The sequence below is a fragment of the Peromyscus maniculatus genome, chromosome 5 (genome assembly GCF_049852395.1).
Source record: "Peromyscus maniculatus bairdii isolate BWxNUB_F1_BW_parent chromosome 5, HU_Pman_BW_mat_3.1, whole genome shotgun sequence".
Lineage (NCBI taxonomy): Eukaryota > Metazoa > Chordata > Mammalia > Rodentia > Cricetidae > Peromyscus > Peromyscus maniculatus.
Window position 1 is genome coordinate 87,705,103 of NC_134856.1, and position 14,135 is coordinate 87,719,237.

A 14,135-nucleotide genomic window follows, 5' to 3' on the forward strand; every position below is an offset into this window, starting at 1 on the left:
ACATTTCAATATGAAGCAAACAAAAAGAATAATACATCAAAAAAGCAAATCCTATTTACAAGACAACATAAATAGCTACGGTCTTATTACTAAATAAACACACACATATATTACTATGATTTAAATTTTAGTTATAAAATCATTAGTACGTACGTATGTATGTATGTATGTATGTATGTATGTATATATGTATGTATGTATGTAAGTGAGTGGGTGGGTGCGCACACACATACCATGGACAACATGTGGAGGTCAAGGCATAACTTTCAGGATTTGGTTCTTTCTTATCATGTAGGTCCTGGGCATCAAACTCAGGCTGTCAGGCTTGGTGCCTTCTCTTACTGAGCCATTTCAACAGCCCAAGAAGTTTATTTTAAGAATAAAGCAGCCAGTGAAATTCAAATTCACACAATCTGGCTTTTATTCATAGAGGCTACCTGACAAAAGTAATCCTCCACTGCACTATTAAGATGTATTTAAAGCCGGGCAGTAGTGGCGCACACCTTTAATTCCAGTACTCGGGAGGCAGAGCCAGGCGGATCTCTGTGAGTTCGAGGCCAGCCTGGTCTACAGAGTGAGTTCCAGGAAAGGCACAAAGCTGCACAGAGAAACCCTGTCTCGAAAAACAAAAAACAAACAGATTTAAAAAAAAATAAAGCAGTTTATGTTTATAAAGTATCAAAGGCTGATATAGAAAAAGCAATCCAAACTAATTCACATAAATGCAGTTTCACTTTCAAGGGAGTAAGACAGGACAGGGTTGCTGGGTGTTTACATGTCATTACTTTAATATACAGGTAGAACTTTAGCAACATACCAGTGCATTTCTTTATCATTAATGGGAATCAATTTGAAGAGTTAATTGTTCCTTGGATGTCCATATCTGAATAAAAGGGTAACATAAACTACATGTTTATAAGGGACTGCATGTTATGTCAGAGTGGCTTCCCAGCCTCAATGTGAAGGTGAATGTGCATCATGAAAGAATTTCCTGAATCCCATCTCCCTTACTTTTTTTTTCTTTTTGTTTCCCTCGTAAGACAGGGTTTCTGTGTTGCCCTGGATCTTACTCTATAGATAAGGTTGGCCTTGAACTCACAGAAATCTACCTGTCTCTGCCTCCCATGCTGGGGTTAAAGGCGTGCACCATGACCACCACCACCGGTCCATCATGACTCTTACATGATGCTTTTTCAGGAAGGATTATGGCTTGACATTATACACCCCAATTACACTCCAGACAGAGTATTTGTCTTTATAATGTATTACTTTGTGTGCCTTGAATCCCCAAACAGCTGAACTTTTGACTATTTCATTATCACTCAAAAGTGACAGCACAATTCTTGAAAATTCTTTTAGGAAAGAGTCAACTGAAATACTTAAGACTGAGTTGTCACTGTTTGCAGATTCTCATCTTACAAACAGGTCTGTAACCTATCACTAAAGAAGAGTTCAGGACTTGCCAGGATTATTCAGGATGTTTCCAAGGCTTAAAAAACTGTACTGTCTTGTTTTCTTGAGACAGGATTTTACCCTGTGGCTCAGCTGGCTTCAAACCTGATTCTCCCATCTCAGCTATCCAAGTGATGGGATTACAGGTGTCAGCCACCGCACCCAACAAACATTGTGCTTCTGAAGGAATGTTATTCTGAAATTTATTTTAGTATGTGTTCAATTAAAAACTGTACTTTTGTACAAATGTGTCCTTCTCATAAATAGTGGCCACATGGTGAAATACTGTCAATATTTTCAATACATTCAGTATAGAAATAAGAGGATACCTATGGTTATGAGCCACTGTGTGGGTGCTGGGAACCAAATCCAGGTCCTAAAAACAGTAGGTATTCTTAGCTGTTGGGCCATCTCTCCAATCCCTACCATTTATTTTTAAGAATCTTTTTTTTAAAAGAGTCTTTCCAGTGACCTCAGGATGAAGTCTAAATATGATAATATATCTTAGTGAGTCCCTTCCTAGCATGGGTCTTCAATGTCTCCAAATCATCAATCTCCTTTTTTTTGAGACATAGTTTCTCTTTGAAAACAGTTCTGGCTAGAACTCACTCTATAGACCACAATGGCCTGGAACTCACAGAGATCCACCTGCCTCTGCCTCCTGAGTGCTGGGATTAAAGGCGTGCTCCATCATCTTCTGGATACCAACCTCATCTCTTGACAGTAAACTCTTGTCCAGTGGTGCTGACCAGCTCTCCCATGCCCCCTTGCTGGGCTCGTGTCACACATACCTTGTTTCTTGCCACCTTATGTAGCACTAAGCCCTTTGTATGATGTGTCTAAATTAGTTACAAAGATTACTTTTCACAAAATGTTATATGGTAGACATGTCTTCATTTTAGAAGTTATCATTAACTATTTTCCTCTAGTGTATACATCAACGAAAAAGACATCTTGGTATGTGATTTTTGTGTATGTATGAACATGGGGGCCAGAATTGACATCAAGAGTCTTCTATTGATCTCCACTGTTTTGAGACAGAGTCTCTCATTAAACCTAGAGCTTACCTATTCAGCTAGAATGGCTAGCCAGCAAGCCCGAGATTTGGCAGCCTTTGTCTCCCCAGTGTTTAGATTACTGCCCATGTGCACAGCTTTTTGTATGAGCACTGAGCCATCTCCCCAGCATTGGAATATAATTTTTTTTAAAACAAACAAACAAAAACTGAATGCTAAGGTAAGAATGTGGTAATTGAAAATGGATGTAAATACGGTGAAAATCTGACTTGGGAAAGCCCAGCATTTGTCTTGATTCATTCACCATTAGCTTTTCATTTTTGTCATTTTGGAATTTGTGTTCTATTTGAGTTACTGATAACATATCACGTTCCCATACCATTTCTTTTAAGCCCAAACTTTTAAGTTAATTACTTCTAAAATAAACTAATCTTAGAATATTATGAAGTATAGAGTAAGCTGGTACTTTACCTTTGTTCTTAAAAAGAATGACTTATCTTCTGTTTCAACGAGGTAGAACCAGAAAGGACTCTTACAAGCCTCCCTCATGACTCCTTTTAGTTTGAGATGCAGAGTGGCACACAAGTCTGTGATCACATCTTTGTAGGATACCGACTGTCTTGACTGACAAGTCTCCTGGGACACAGCTTCTGCAGAAGCTACACTTAACCTTTTATCTTGGGAAACTATTTGGTTGCTATTCATCATGACCTTATTAAATTCAGCATATTCATTTAGAATAAGTGAAATATCATTTCTAGCTTCTTTCAAAGTGCTGTTGTATTTCAGTTTATTTAGGTGGATTGGAACAGTCTGATTTCTTTCAGAATTTCTAAGATTTCTACTTTGACTACGTTTCTCCTTCCATAAAGGAGAACTGTCTAGATTGCTGGGTGAATGGCCTCTTTGGCAATGACTCTGCTGCCTGGTGTCTGAGTGTACAACTGTTACCAGAATGGGGCTTCTGCTCTTAGGTGGAAGATGCAGAAGTGAGGCATCAGATGTTTGTGATGAAGGGCATGTTCCAACTGAGATTCGGATAAGGGACTCCTTAGGGAAGATGTTGGTGGAAGGAGAAGATTGCTGAGAATCCCCCTTTTTTCTTACTTGTTTTAGCTTATGATCAAAACGCAAGTACTCCATGTCTAAAGTATTCTGTGTGAGGTCATCTGCCACATGCCAAGTGCTAATCCAGGAGCTAAGAAGGCCACAGTTTGCAGTGAAATTCCGATGCCTCTTCAGGCTATGCAATGTTCTTGTGGTATCTTTGGATTCTTTTGTTATAGTAAAGTTAGCATAAGTCCTGGGGATACCATGGGAATCTGGGATCTGGACGTAGTGAGGCATACACTTATTAGTTGAGATAGGGCATGGTTCCATTTCCCAGCTTCTGGGTGGAATTTGTGTCTCCAGCTCTGAAATTTTGCTAGAGTAGACCCAAGTGTCATTGTCACTGTTGTTTAAGCCTGTGAAAGAGTCATTGTTATCTTTTACAGCATCTTTTTGGCTTGCATGACCACCTCTCAAAGTACACAAATTCTCCAAATCTAATTTACAGTTTCTACAATCAAGAGATTCTTGATCAGTGGCTCCAGAAAGTGCTCCATAACACATGGAAGCATTCCCATTTATCTCTGTATTCCTGTTCAGTGTTTCAGAATCTGCCTTGGTTTTATGTCCCACGTTTGAGTTTTCACTGACAATATGTTCTCTGTAGATGCCACGAACTGAGTCAATGGATTCTAGGACAAAGGAAGCAAAAGGCCCTTCATTGACACTTTTACTGATATCTGTTGTATTTTGGTAAGAATGGGCAATTTTGGAGAAAACTCCATCATTCAAGGGCATTTTTTCTTCACATTTTGATGTGTCTTGCAGCACATGAATTGTTTTTTGTTCATCTTTTGTAGATGTGGAGTTAGGATGAAGGTCAATAGCACTAAGATCCGTCCTTTCTTCATGTAATTCAGTTCCAGTATTCTGAAGTAAGCCGGCTACTTCAACTACTGGTATTTCCTGTGTTTGAAACAGTGGCTCTACACTTACTGGTTTTGTATAATAGGTGCACTGAGCACTGTCAGAGGAAGAAACAAACTTTGAGATTTCTGGGTATATGTATGTCTGTACATCATTTTTGTCAACGGAGGCAGAATTCACTGACATGGGCTGCATAGTATTATCAGCTTCTGTTTTCAAATCACTGTCAAAGACATTTTTCTTATTGTCTTTAGAGCTAGTCTGTTTTAATGACACATTCACTATTCCACTTCCGGTGGTTATAGAAACCAATGTATCTGCCAAAGACTTATTTTCAACTTTTCTAGGACCACATAAGGGTACACTGGACTCCAAGGCAAGAGGTTTTGTGTCCAAATTTCTGTTCTCCATACAAATTGCCTGCAATGGGTTTCCTGATATTACCAGTTTTTCAAGAGGCTTGAAGTTACCTTCACATTTAGGGGATGAGGTAGGCTCGCTTAATTCTTTATCATTGCACTGCACCTTTTCTGAGAAAGATAAACTCTCTTTGTGCTCACTTGGGACAATGAACTCAGTTATCTCACCAGGCACAGTTACTCTGCCTTCTATTCCTGCATTAGTTAGTACCTGTGGTATTTCATCTGAGAACTGCACTTGTCCTTGTGATATTGAAGTCTTAGGATCAACAAAAGGATTTTCTTTTTCTGGTATGGTTAAATCTCCTGACTTAATTTGGTAGAACTTATTACTTTTCTCAGACTGTGTATCATTAAGTTTTAAACATGAAGATGGCTGTGTTTCTTCAGTATGTACTATGGGATCAGGACTAGAAGCTGGTGATACTTCTTCTATTCTTCCCCCAAAGGGGAAGTCTGAGGAAACTTTAATTTCTTCTGCAACCTTAGGGGCATGATTTTCTTTAGAAAGTATTAATGTACCTGGTTTTAAATCATTGCTTTGTGTCTCTTTTAATGGTTCTTTAGGTTCCACAGGATACACTGACATACAGCTAGCTAAATTTATTTCTTTATTTTTTATGAGGCTCACCTGTGCTTCTGAGTCAACCATTTCTTCATTTCTATTCTGTAGTCCTAAATTTAATACTGGGGCCCTCTGTAACTGTTCAATTTCACAAGTTGCCATTTCCTCCCTGGGGCTTGTAGGTAATGATACTGTTAGAGTTAGGTCAGTATCAGAACCTTCCCCTGACAACTCCATGCTAACCTCTTCCTTATTCACAGACAGATCTGTTTGTTGGGGAAATACTGAATTCAATGTCTGCAAAGTCATTTCTTGGTTTAAATTACTCTTGTCATTATTCCTTACTTCTGTAGAGCCATCTGATATATTACTTATTGCTGGAATACAGTAAAGGGACTGCTTGTTTTCCAGGGTAGCAGAGGTTGATAATGACACTACTTTAACTTGTGATGGTTCTAGAACCTCATCTAAAGACACGCTGAAGTCATTCTGAGTCTGTAGAAAGGCATCCTGTGGGCACTTTGTTTTGTCACTGGCTAATGAATAACTAGAACTTTTAACTAACGGCAGTGCTTCTGTTATCAATCCTTCATCAGCTGATGTCGGAGGAATCTCTTTCTGCAATGGACACTGGCTTTCAGGTGTTTCCTTTTTTAGGGAGGAGGCAGAAAGGCACTTATTCTCTTTATATTCTGAAATGGCAAGAGAAGGAATGTCCCTAGGGCACTGTGTTTGTGCCTTTTCCAATGCAGACACAGGATACTGAATATTCAAGGCAGGGGATACTTGTTTAACCAGCTCGTTATTAAAGCCTGTAGGTTTGTCAGCTGTATTTACTTCTTTATGTATTGGTACATAGGCAGTTTTTTCAAAAGCAAGAGTAACTGGCTCCAGATTAATCATCATATATTCCACATTATCATCCATCCTTTCCACAGAGGGTAGACATTTGTTATTGATGACGCTGCTATGCTGGGTAACATCCTGTACAGCACCGGTTTTTATCAGCAGTGATGGATGAAAAATATCAACTTTGTTCTCAAGGGTGCTGAACCCAGACTTCTGACACATTATTGACTCACTGCTGGCCCCATCATAAGCTGTGGTCAAGGTGGCCTGTGTGACAGAGTCATTACAAGAAACCATCTTTGTGCTCTGGAAGGTTTTATCTTCACTGGGAATACAAGATCCATTACTTTGGGCACTTGCAACACCAGAAAGCACAACATTAGAAGTCTCAGGTATATCTCTTAATTCTTGTTTGGCTTTATTTCCAGTTACCTGAAATGACAAAAGTTTAAAAAAAAAAATGTTAAACAGATTAAGAAAAATTACATATATGAAAAAAAAGGCATGGGTTAAGTTTAATTTTTTTTTTGAATTTTCTTAATCTCTAAGAAATTATCATATGGTAGAGATAAGCAAACCCACCAAATTAGGGGTGTGTTTTCTCTTTTTGTGGTGCAAAGTATTGAACTTAGGCCTTGTGCACATTAAGCGAGCACTCTTCCTCTTAGCTATACCCGGTTTACTGTTTTTCTCCTTTAAACATATTCACAGATGAGGTGGGGTTGGTGACGCACATCCCTGTTAATTCCAGCACTCAGAAGGCTGAATCAAGAAAATACTGAATTCATGGTCCCTGGCTATAAAGGCCTGTCTCAAACAAAGAAACATAAAAACAAACAAACAAACAAACAACAACAAACCCAAATATTACAGACCAGAGTTCCATACTTTATTAATTGACCTGTCTACTAGATCTTAAATGTTCAAGGTGTAGTGGTGCATACCTTTAATAGCTGAGAGGCAGAGGTTGGCAGATAGATCTCTATGAGGGCTGCACAGTCCTGTGTGTGTGTGTGTGTGTGCGCTCGCTCGTTCTCTCTCTCTCTCTCTCTCTCTCTCTCTCTCTCTCTCTCTCTCTCTCTCTCTCTCTCTCTCTCTCTCTCTCTCTCTCCCTCCTACCCCCAAATTTAAATGTGTCATCTGTCAATACAGAAACAGAGCACTGGAGAAGTAAAGTAATTTGTTGTTAATGAAATTAAATGATAACTATTAAGGCCATAAATAACCTTTTCTTCTTAAACAGCAATCTCTAATTATACTGTATAAACACTGCCATCTGGAACTTTCCCACAAGACAGTAAATAATTACTATCCCATGAACTCTGAATAAGTGATTCTGTAAGAAAGAATCCCTCCTCAATCCTTAACTACTTCTTTGTGTAAAGCTGGAGAGAATTATTTTCATTTTACTGCCTCTTATTCTACAAAGCAACAAGATTCATCAATATGACTTTTCTTTTTTTCTTTTGGTTTTTCGAGACAGGGTTTCTCTGTGTAGCTTTGTGCCTTTCCTGGAACTCACTTGGTAGCCCAGGTTGGCCTTGAACTCACAGAGATCCGCCTGGCTCTGCCTCAGTGTCCATTACAGTGCTGGGATTAAAGGTGTGCGCCACCACCGCCCGGCTCAATATGACTTTTCATTCATATAATAAAAGGACTGAGTTAACAGTACTAAATAGAATTTAGGTGAAATATCAACAGGACATCTCAGGACAATTCTGATAAATTCATAAGGAGGTTGTTAAGTCCCCACATGGTCTTATATAAACCATGAAAAACACAAATTGATACAACTGACCACATATGGCAATGTCTGGAGCACTATGCTCACAGATTGCCGTGCCTAGAGGCATACAGCGGAAGTGAGGGCACAACTCATTAAAAACCTTTCTGTCTCAACCAAAGAGGTATCAAATACTTTAGTTAGGGTAGGGAACAGAGATGGCAGTAGTGTGAAAGACTGAGAAATTTCCTGTGGTCCTTCCAGTAAGTAACACCATGCCTGCAAATATCCAACCAAAACTGTAAAACTATGCATCTTTGTGAAATGCTAGTTGTGACAATCTTGGTGTATTTATATTTAGATATATATTTAACTGCAGACACAATAGAGTATTTCTAAAATAATGTCTATTTAAAAATTGGTTAAGTACACATGTGACCGCAAGCAATACGTTATTGGCCTCTAGAGCCTTTTGTGCCAGTGTGTCCACTTGTGGAACAAGGGACTGTTAGAGTACAGTCACATGCTTTTAAGTGCAGGCACAATACTTAAGAAAATCCCCAGCCTCCTACTCTCAAATATTCTTAGAAGCGTAAGCTGGAACATCTTTTATCTGAAAATCTAAAACCCAGAATATTTCAATATCCAAAGCCTTTACGTGCTGACACCATACTTAAGCTTCGTGTGAAACACTTCAAGACTGGAGTTTTCTGACAGTGATGTTCAAATGAGTAAAGTCTATGCAATATTCTTAAAATCTGAAGTTCTCTCAAATCTGAATCATTTCTGGTCCTAAAATTTTTGGATGATAAATATTTAATCAGTGTATACTATAAATATTTAATATTAATTAAAAATCATTCATTGTAATTTTTTTTATTCCCAACTTAGCAAATTTCCTGAATAGACACGAATAGGTTCTGAATTTGTTTCACATAAACATGGAGTATAATTTTACTCAATGATTAAATTTTAAAAAATATATACTATTTTTATTCTTTAATTAAATATGTATTTTGAACATATTCAGCCCTTAGTCTCCCCCTCTAGAGACAGAATGTCATGTAGCTGAGGCTGGCCTTGAATTCTTGATCCTATTGTCTTCACACCTCAAGTGCTAGGATTACAGGCTTGTGCCATGCCTGGATTAATCTTCATTTTCTTTTTAAATAAAAAAAGTATTTATTATTTTTATTCCATGTGTGTGTGTTCACACTCATGCAGCATATGCCAAGGCTCATTCATGTAGAGATCAGAGGATAACTTTACAAGCTGGTTCTCCTTACACTGAGAGTTCCAGGATCAAACATAGGTCTTTGTTAGGATTGCATGGCAAATGCTTTTACATGGTGAGCCACCTTACCAAGCTCAGGTTTAGCCTTCTTTATGTCTTATTTTATGCGAGTTCCAGGACAGCCAAGAGAGAAAGGAAAGAGAGAGAAACCAGTATGGAGTATGTATGAGCCTAGGTAGTAAGTAACTGAAATCTGCCTTACTAAGTATTTTCTTAGTCTAATGTACAGTTGCTCTTAACTGGATTTTATTTGTATCCTTGAGAACAGGACAAAATTTCTGAATCTCATTTAAAAAAACAAAAACCATATCACTATGTATAAAATACTCATCTGGGTGTGTACACAATTACATCCCCAGAATATGACAAAGAAACAACTAGATTGTTTGGATATGAATCTTGGTTTTACAATTTATGTGACTACAGAGAACTTCATTGGCCTCAGTGGCCTCATCACAGTTTAGTAAGCTAACAGTTTTTACTTCACTAGCTTTGTTTCAGAATTACTTGAGTTATTGGGAGGGAGGGAAGAGCTTGGAACATTATTTGGTATACAGTGCTGTAGATATGTTAACTTTGCTAATAATGACTGTCACTTGAAGATACTCACCTTCCTAGGTTCATTCTTGGCCCCACTGACCTCATGTACAGCAACACATTCTACTCAATGTAAGGACAAGTACCAGATGCTGTCCAAATTGTGTCAAAAATTTCTAGACTAAATCTGGGCCATGAGATTTAGAAGGTTTTTGTTACCACTTTAGCATTTATTCTAGATTAAATATGGATTACTTAGCCTAGCTGAAAATGAAGGAGTAAAATAAAGCATGCTTTCTAAACTCAGAAAATAGTTACTCACAAATTACTTTTCTTTGTAAGTCTGATACTTGACTATTCCATTATTTGCCTTCCAAACTCATTCAAATATAATCAATTTTAGCCTGCTTTATCAAAATCTATCAAAGCATCACTAATATTTATCACTAATATTTGATCCTTAATATCTATGTAAGCCATAACAAGTTAGTAATTTGTGTGTGTTCCTGTGGGTGCATATGTGTGTAGGTCAGAAGTCAACTTTGATTGTTGTTCTTAGGTATCATTCACCTTATATTGTCTCACTGGCTTGGAGTTCACTGACTAAGCTAGCGCCAGCAAGCTCCAGGGATTAATATTTGTCTACCCCATCTATTCCCCTAGTGCTAGGGTTATAGATGTTCATGGCCATGCCTAGCTTATACATGGATGCTGAAGATTTGAACTCAGATCCATATGCTTGTACAGCAAGCAATATATCTCCCTAGTCCTTATAGTCAGTTATTTTAAAGCAAGTTCAGAACAAGCACTTTGCCCCAAATTATAATACTAATAAATGACAATCAAGCTGGGTTCCCACATATCTGATTTCTGTATCTTGTTCAATGAAGATGGCAGATAAAACCTACCTATGGACAATACAAAGGAACATTTTATCAAAATTATGTTTGGGGCATTAAAATCCTTTACATAGCTGGAAGATCCATTTTTTTTCTAAATAGTACCTTGTTTTAAATGTTTACATATAAAACGAATAATTAGCAAAAAAAAAAAAAAGCAGCATTTATAATAGTATCTCACCTCATTATTACAAGAATAGATGCAACTCTGGCTTCCTGAAGTATCCAGGTGACACTCTCCTGTAAACATTTCTTTCTGTTCATTCTGTACGCAGAGTTCCAAGTCTCTGGTGGTTGGTGGATTAATGAAAGGAAGCACGCAGTTAGGTCCAGGAAAGGTCGTATTGGTGGCATGACCTTCATGTGCTTCCTTAGTCTCCAACAGAGGGTCTACTGTGTATCTTTCCACACTGGAAAATTCCTCAATGTCACTTTGGTCAAAAGATTCTACAGACCTATTTATGCATACATATTTTGCTGGGTTTCTGTGTTCTACCACCTTTCGAGGTGACCCCATGACTTTGTTCTGTTTGCTGTAGAACAGAGCTACCCACATATGAAGTAAAAGCTTCACATCTTCCATATTTTCAGGCAAATCAGTGTTCCAGGGTCTGAGATGTTAAAGAGCACACAAAAAAATAATTGAAATATTATTTTTAGTTAATTATCATAAACAAGTTCCTATCAGTAATATTTTTTGTGTTCACTTTTAAATATTACAAATATGAAACAGTAAGTTGATTTAACAAATGATTATGAAGTATAGCCCTTTCATCTTGAAAAGAAAACAAAGAATTAGAATATTAAGTGACTTATTTCAAATCACAAAACTTATATGGGAGAACAGTTGAGTCTTCTGATTCCTGGCCTAGCATTTGTCTTTCATACCACACGAACTCACTCTGAAGACAGCCTGTTTATTGTGGGATTAATGGTTCTAGCAAGTATCCAAATTCTTATTTTAGTTTGGCTGAGACTTGTTAATTAACTTAGTTTTCTTTCTTTTTTTCTTTTCTTTTTTGAGACAGGGCTTTACCTGTGTAACAGTTCTGGCATTTGCTTTGTAGTCAGTTTTCATTTTTATCCCTTATAATAGCTGGAAAACTATGATGAATAGAATATTCTCTGGGCAATGTAGCAAAAACTATACCATTTTCAGATTATAGTTCTAGATAGACACAAAAAAATACTGTTCTTAGGCAAAAAGACAACAGACAGCTGAAGTGGGCTGAATTGTCATACAGGCTTCAGTTGTCATACAGGAGTCAGACTAATTAGGATGTCAACTACCCCTGTGTATGTGAACCCATGCAAAGAAGAATCTGGTAATGTGGAATGTTATTTAGTAAATATGAAATGGTTCATAGATAACTGAATGTCATTCCATGCTGTTACCTATACTCCAAAACCACTCTTCATACTGTAATCCACCACTGACACCTGAAATCTGTTGAGACGTAGACCCCAGAATGCACCAGAATCTATAGCTCAATGAGATTCCTAAATGGACTGTATATATACAATAAACTTGAGAATCAATGCCTAGGGCTGGAGAGATGGCTTAGTGGTTAAGAGCACTCTGCTCTTCCAGAGATCCTGAGTTCAATTCCCAGCAACCTCATGGTGGCTCACTACCACTCATAATGAAATCTGGTGCCGTCTTCTGGCCTGCAAGGACACAAGTAGGCAGAACACTATATACATAATAAATAAATCTAAGGGGAAAAAAAAGGAGAATCAATGCCCAGAAGCACATACATACTTATTCCAGGTCACAAGAGACTCAACTAGGAAAGCTACCAGTTTAATCTTCAAAATCCTATAGTGCTACTAGGTGTGGGAGCCCGTTCTGGGGTTCCTCGTGGCTTTACCCAGCAGGTCCGAATAGAGGATGATCAGGACCACGGGCCTGAGTGCAAGTGTCTGAGACGGCCTGCACTTGGCTGTGCTGGGGGAGGAGGTCTTTTGCTCCACCCCCTTGGCGTCTCTATAAAAACCCTGGGACAGAGACAGTCGGGGCCCGTTGGAATAGGTTCCAGGCCCTCTCGAGGCTATCCTTTATTTTCTATCTGTTTATGTCCGCAAGATTCTCCGCTATAAATCCTATCTAATATTTCCTGCTGCTCACACTCAAGAAAACTCTGGGAAGCTGTGGGGGTGGTGGGTAAACACCCCACAGAATGGCGCCGTGAACAGGGACTAAAGAAAAAAAGGGACTAAAGAAAAAGGAAAAAGGGACTAAAGAAAAAAAAAGGACGAAAGAAAAAAAAGAACAAAAAAGGGGGACTAAAGACAAATGAACAGGGACTTAAGACAAAGTAATAGGGACTAAAGATAAAGGAAAATAATAGTTTTATTACAGAGTTTTTGGTGAAAGTGCTGAGTCAGCCCTGACAGTGGAAAGGCATGCTGGTGTTATGGAATATATATATATTTTTATATATATTTTTTGGGAAGGCAGGCGTTTTATCCTCGAGAGATAAGGAAAGCGGACTGGAAGGATGTCCGATGCTGCAGCGAAATTCTCTTCTGTCAAAATTTTCTATCTTCTATCCCTTTCTCAATTTCTATCTGTGAAAAATAAGTATAAGGTATAGGGTAGTAATATAGTTTAGGAAAAACTTAGACGTGTAAGATTGTGTAGGAAAAAATAAGTAAGGCAACTAGACAGAAAAACTCTTCAATTTTCTAACTTTGGGGGCTTTGAAAGCAAACTGGGGAAAAAAAAATCTTCTTTGGGCTTTACAGGTAGTAAAAAAGCTCTTCTTTGAGCTTATGGGGAAGAAAAAGTTTCCTATGGAAGCTTTTGACCTGGGGACAGCTGAAATACTAAAGTTTAAAGTTGGGGAGTTTTGGGAAATGTTGGTCTTTCTCCTGGGGGGGGGGGACCTTTCTCTTAAACTATAAAGCTTTTCTTGAAAAATTTGGGGGGAAAATCTCTCTAAAAAGCCTTAATCTTTTTCAAAAGCTCTCTTAAAAACTAAATTTGTGCCGGGCGGTGGTGGCACACGCCTTTAATCCCAGCACTCGGGAGGCAGAGGCAGGCGGATCTCTGCGAGTTCGAGGCCAGCCTGGGCTACCAAGTGAGTTCCAGGAAAGGCACAAAGCTACGCAGAGAAACCCTGTCTCGAAAAAACCAAAAAAAAAAAAAAAAAAAAAAAAAAAACCTAAATTTGTCCTTCTGGGAGATGACAAAAATTAGAATCACCTGAAGAGATTAGTATGGGGACCACCTGTGATTAGCTCTAAGGGAAAACAACAAACTTAAGACAGCAAAACCTCTAAGTTCTTTCAAGCTTTAACAATCCTCCCTGCAATGCAGGAGGCAGGAAAAAGTTTCTAAAAACCCCTTCTAAGCTCTATCTCTTCAACCTAGTAAGACAGTGGGTCAGAGTACCCTGAGG

General features: G+C 38.3%; 1 protein-coding gene across 12 annotated transcripts in view; it reads right to left on the reverse strand.

Annotated features, from left to right (window-relative positions):
• Positions 1 to 14,135, reverse strand: part of Tasor2 (transcription activation suppressor family member 2) — a 53,489-nt gene that overhangs the window by 6,680 nt on the left and 32,674 nt on the right. For all 12 annotated transcript variants that reach the window (XM_016008486.3, XM_006990194.4, XM_006990195.4 and 9 more), the window contains 2 exons: positions 10,913 to 11,342; positions 2,940 to 6,710 (listed from right to left, as the gene is read on the reverse strand). In XM_016008486.3, coding sequence (XP_015863972.1) covers positions 2,940 to 6,710; positions 10,913 to 11,342 — 4,201 coding nt within the window. The remainder of the gene's footprint in view (positions 1 to 2,939; positions 6,711 to 10,912; positions 11,343 to 14,135) is intronic.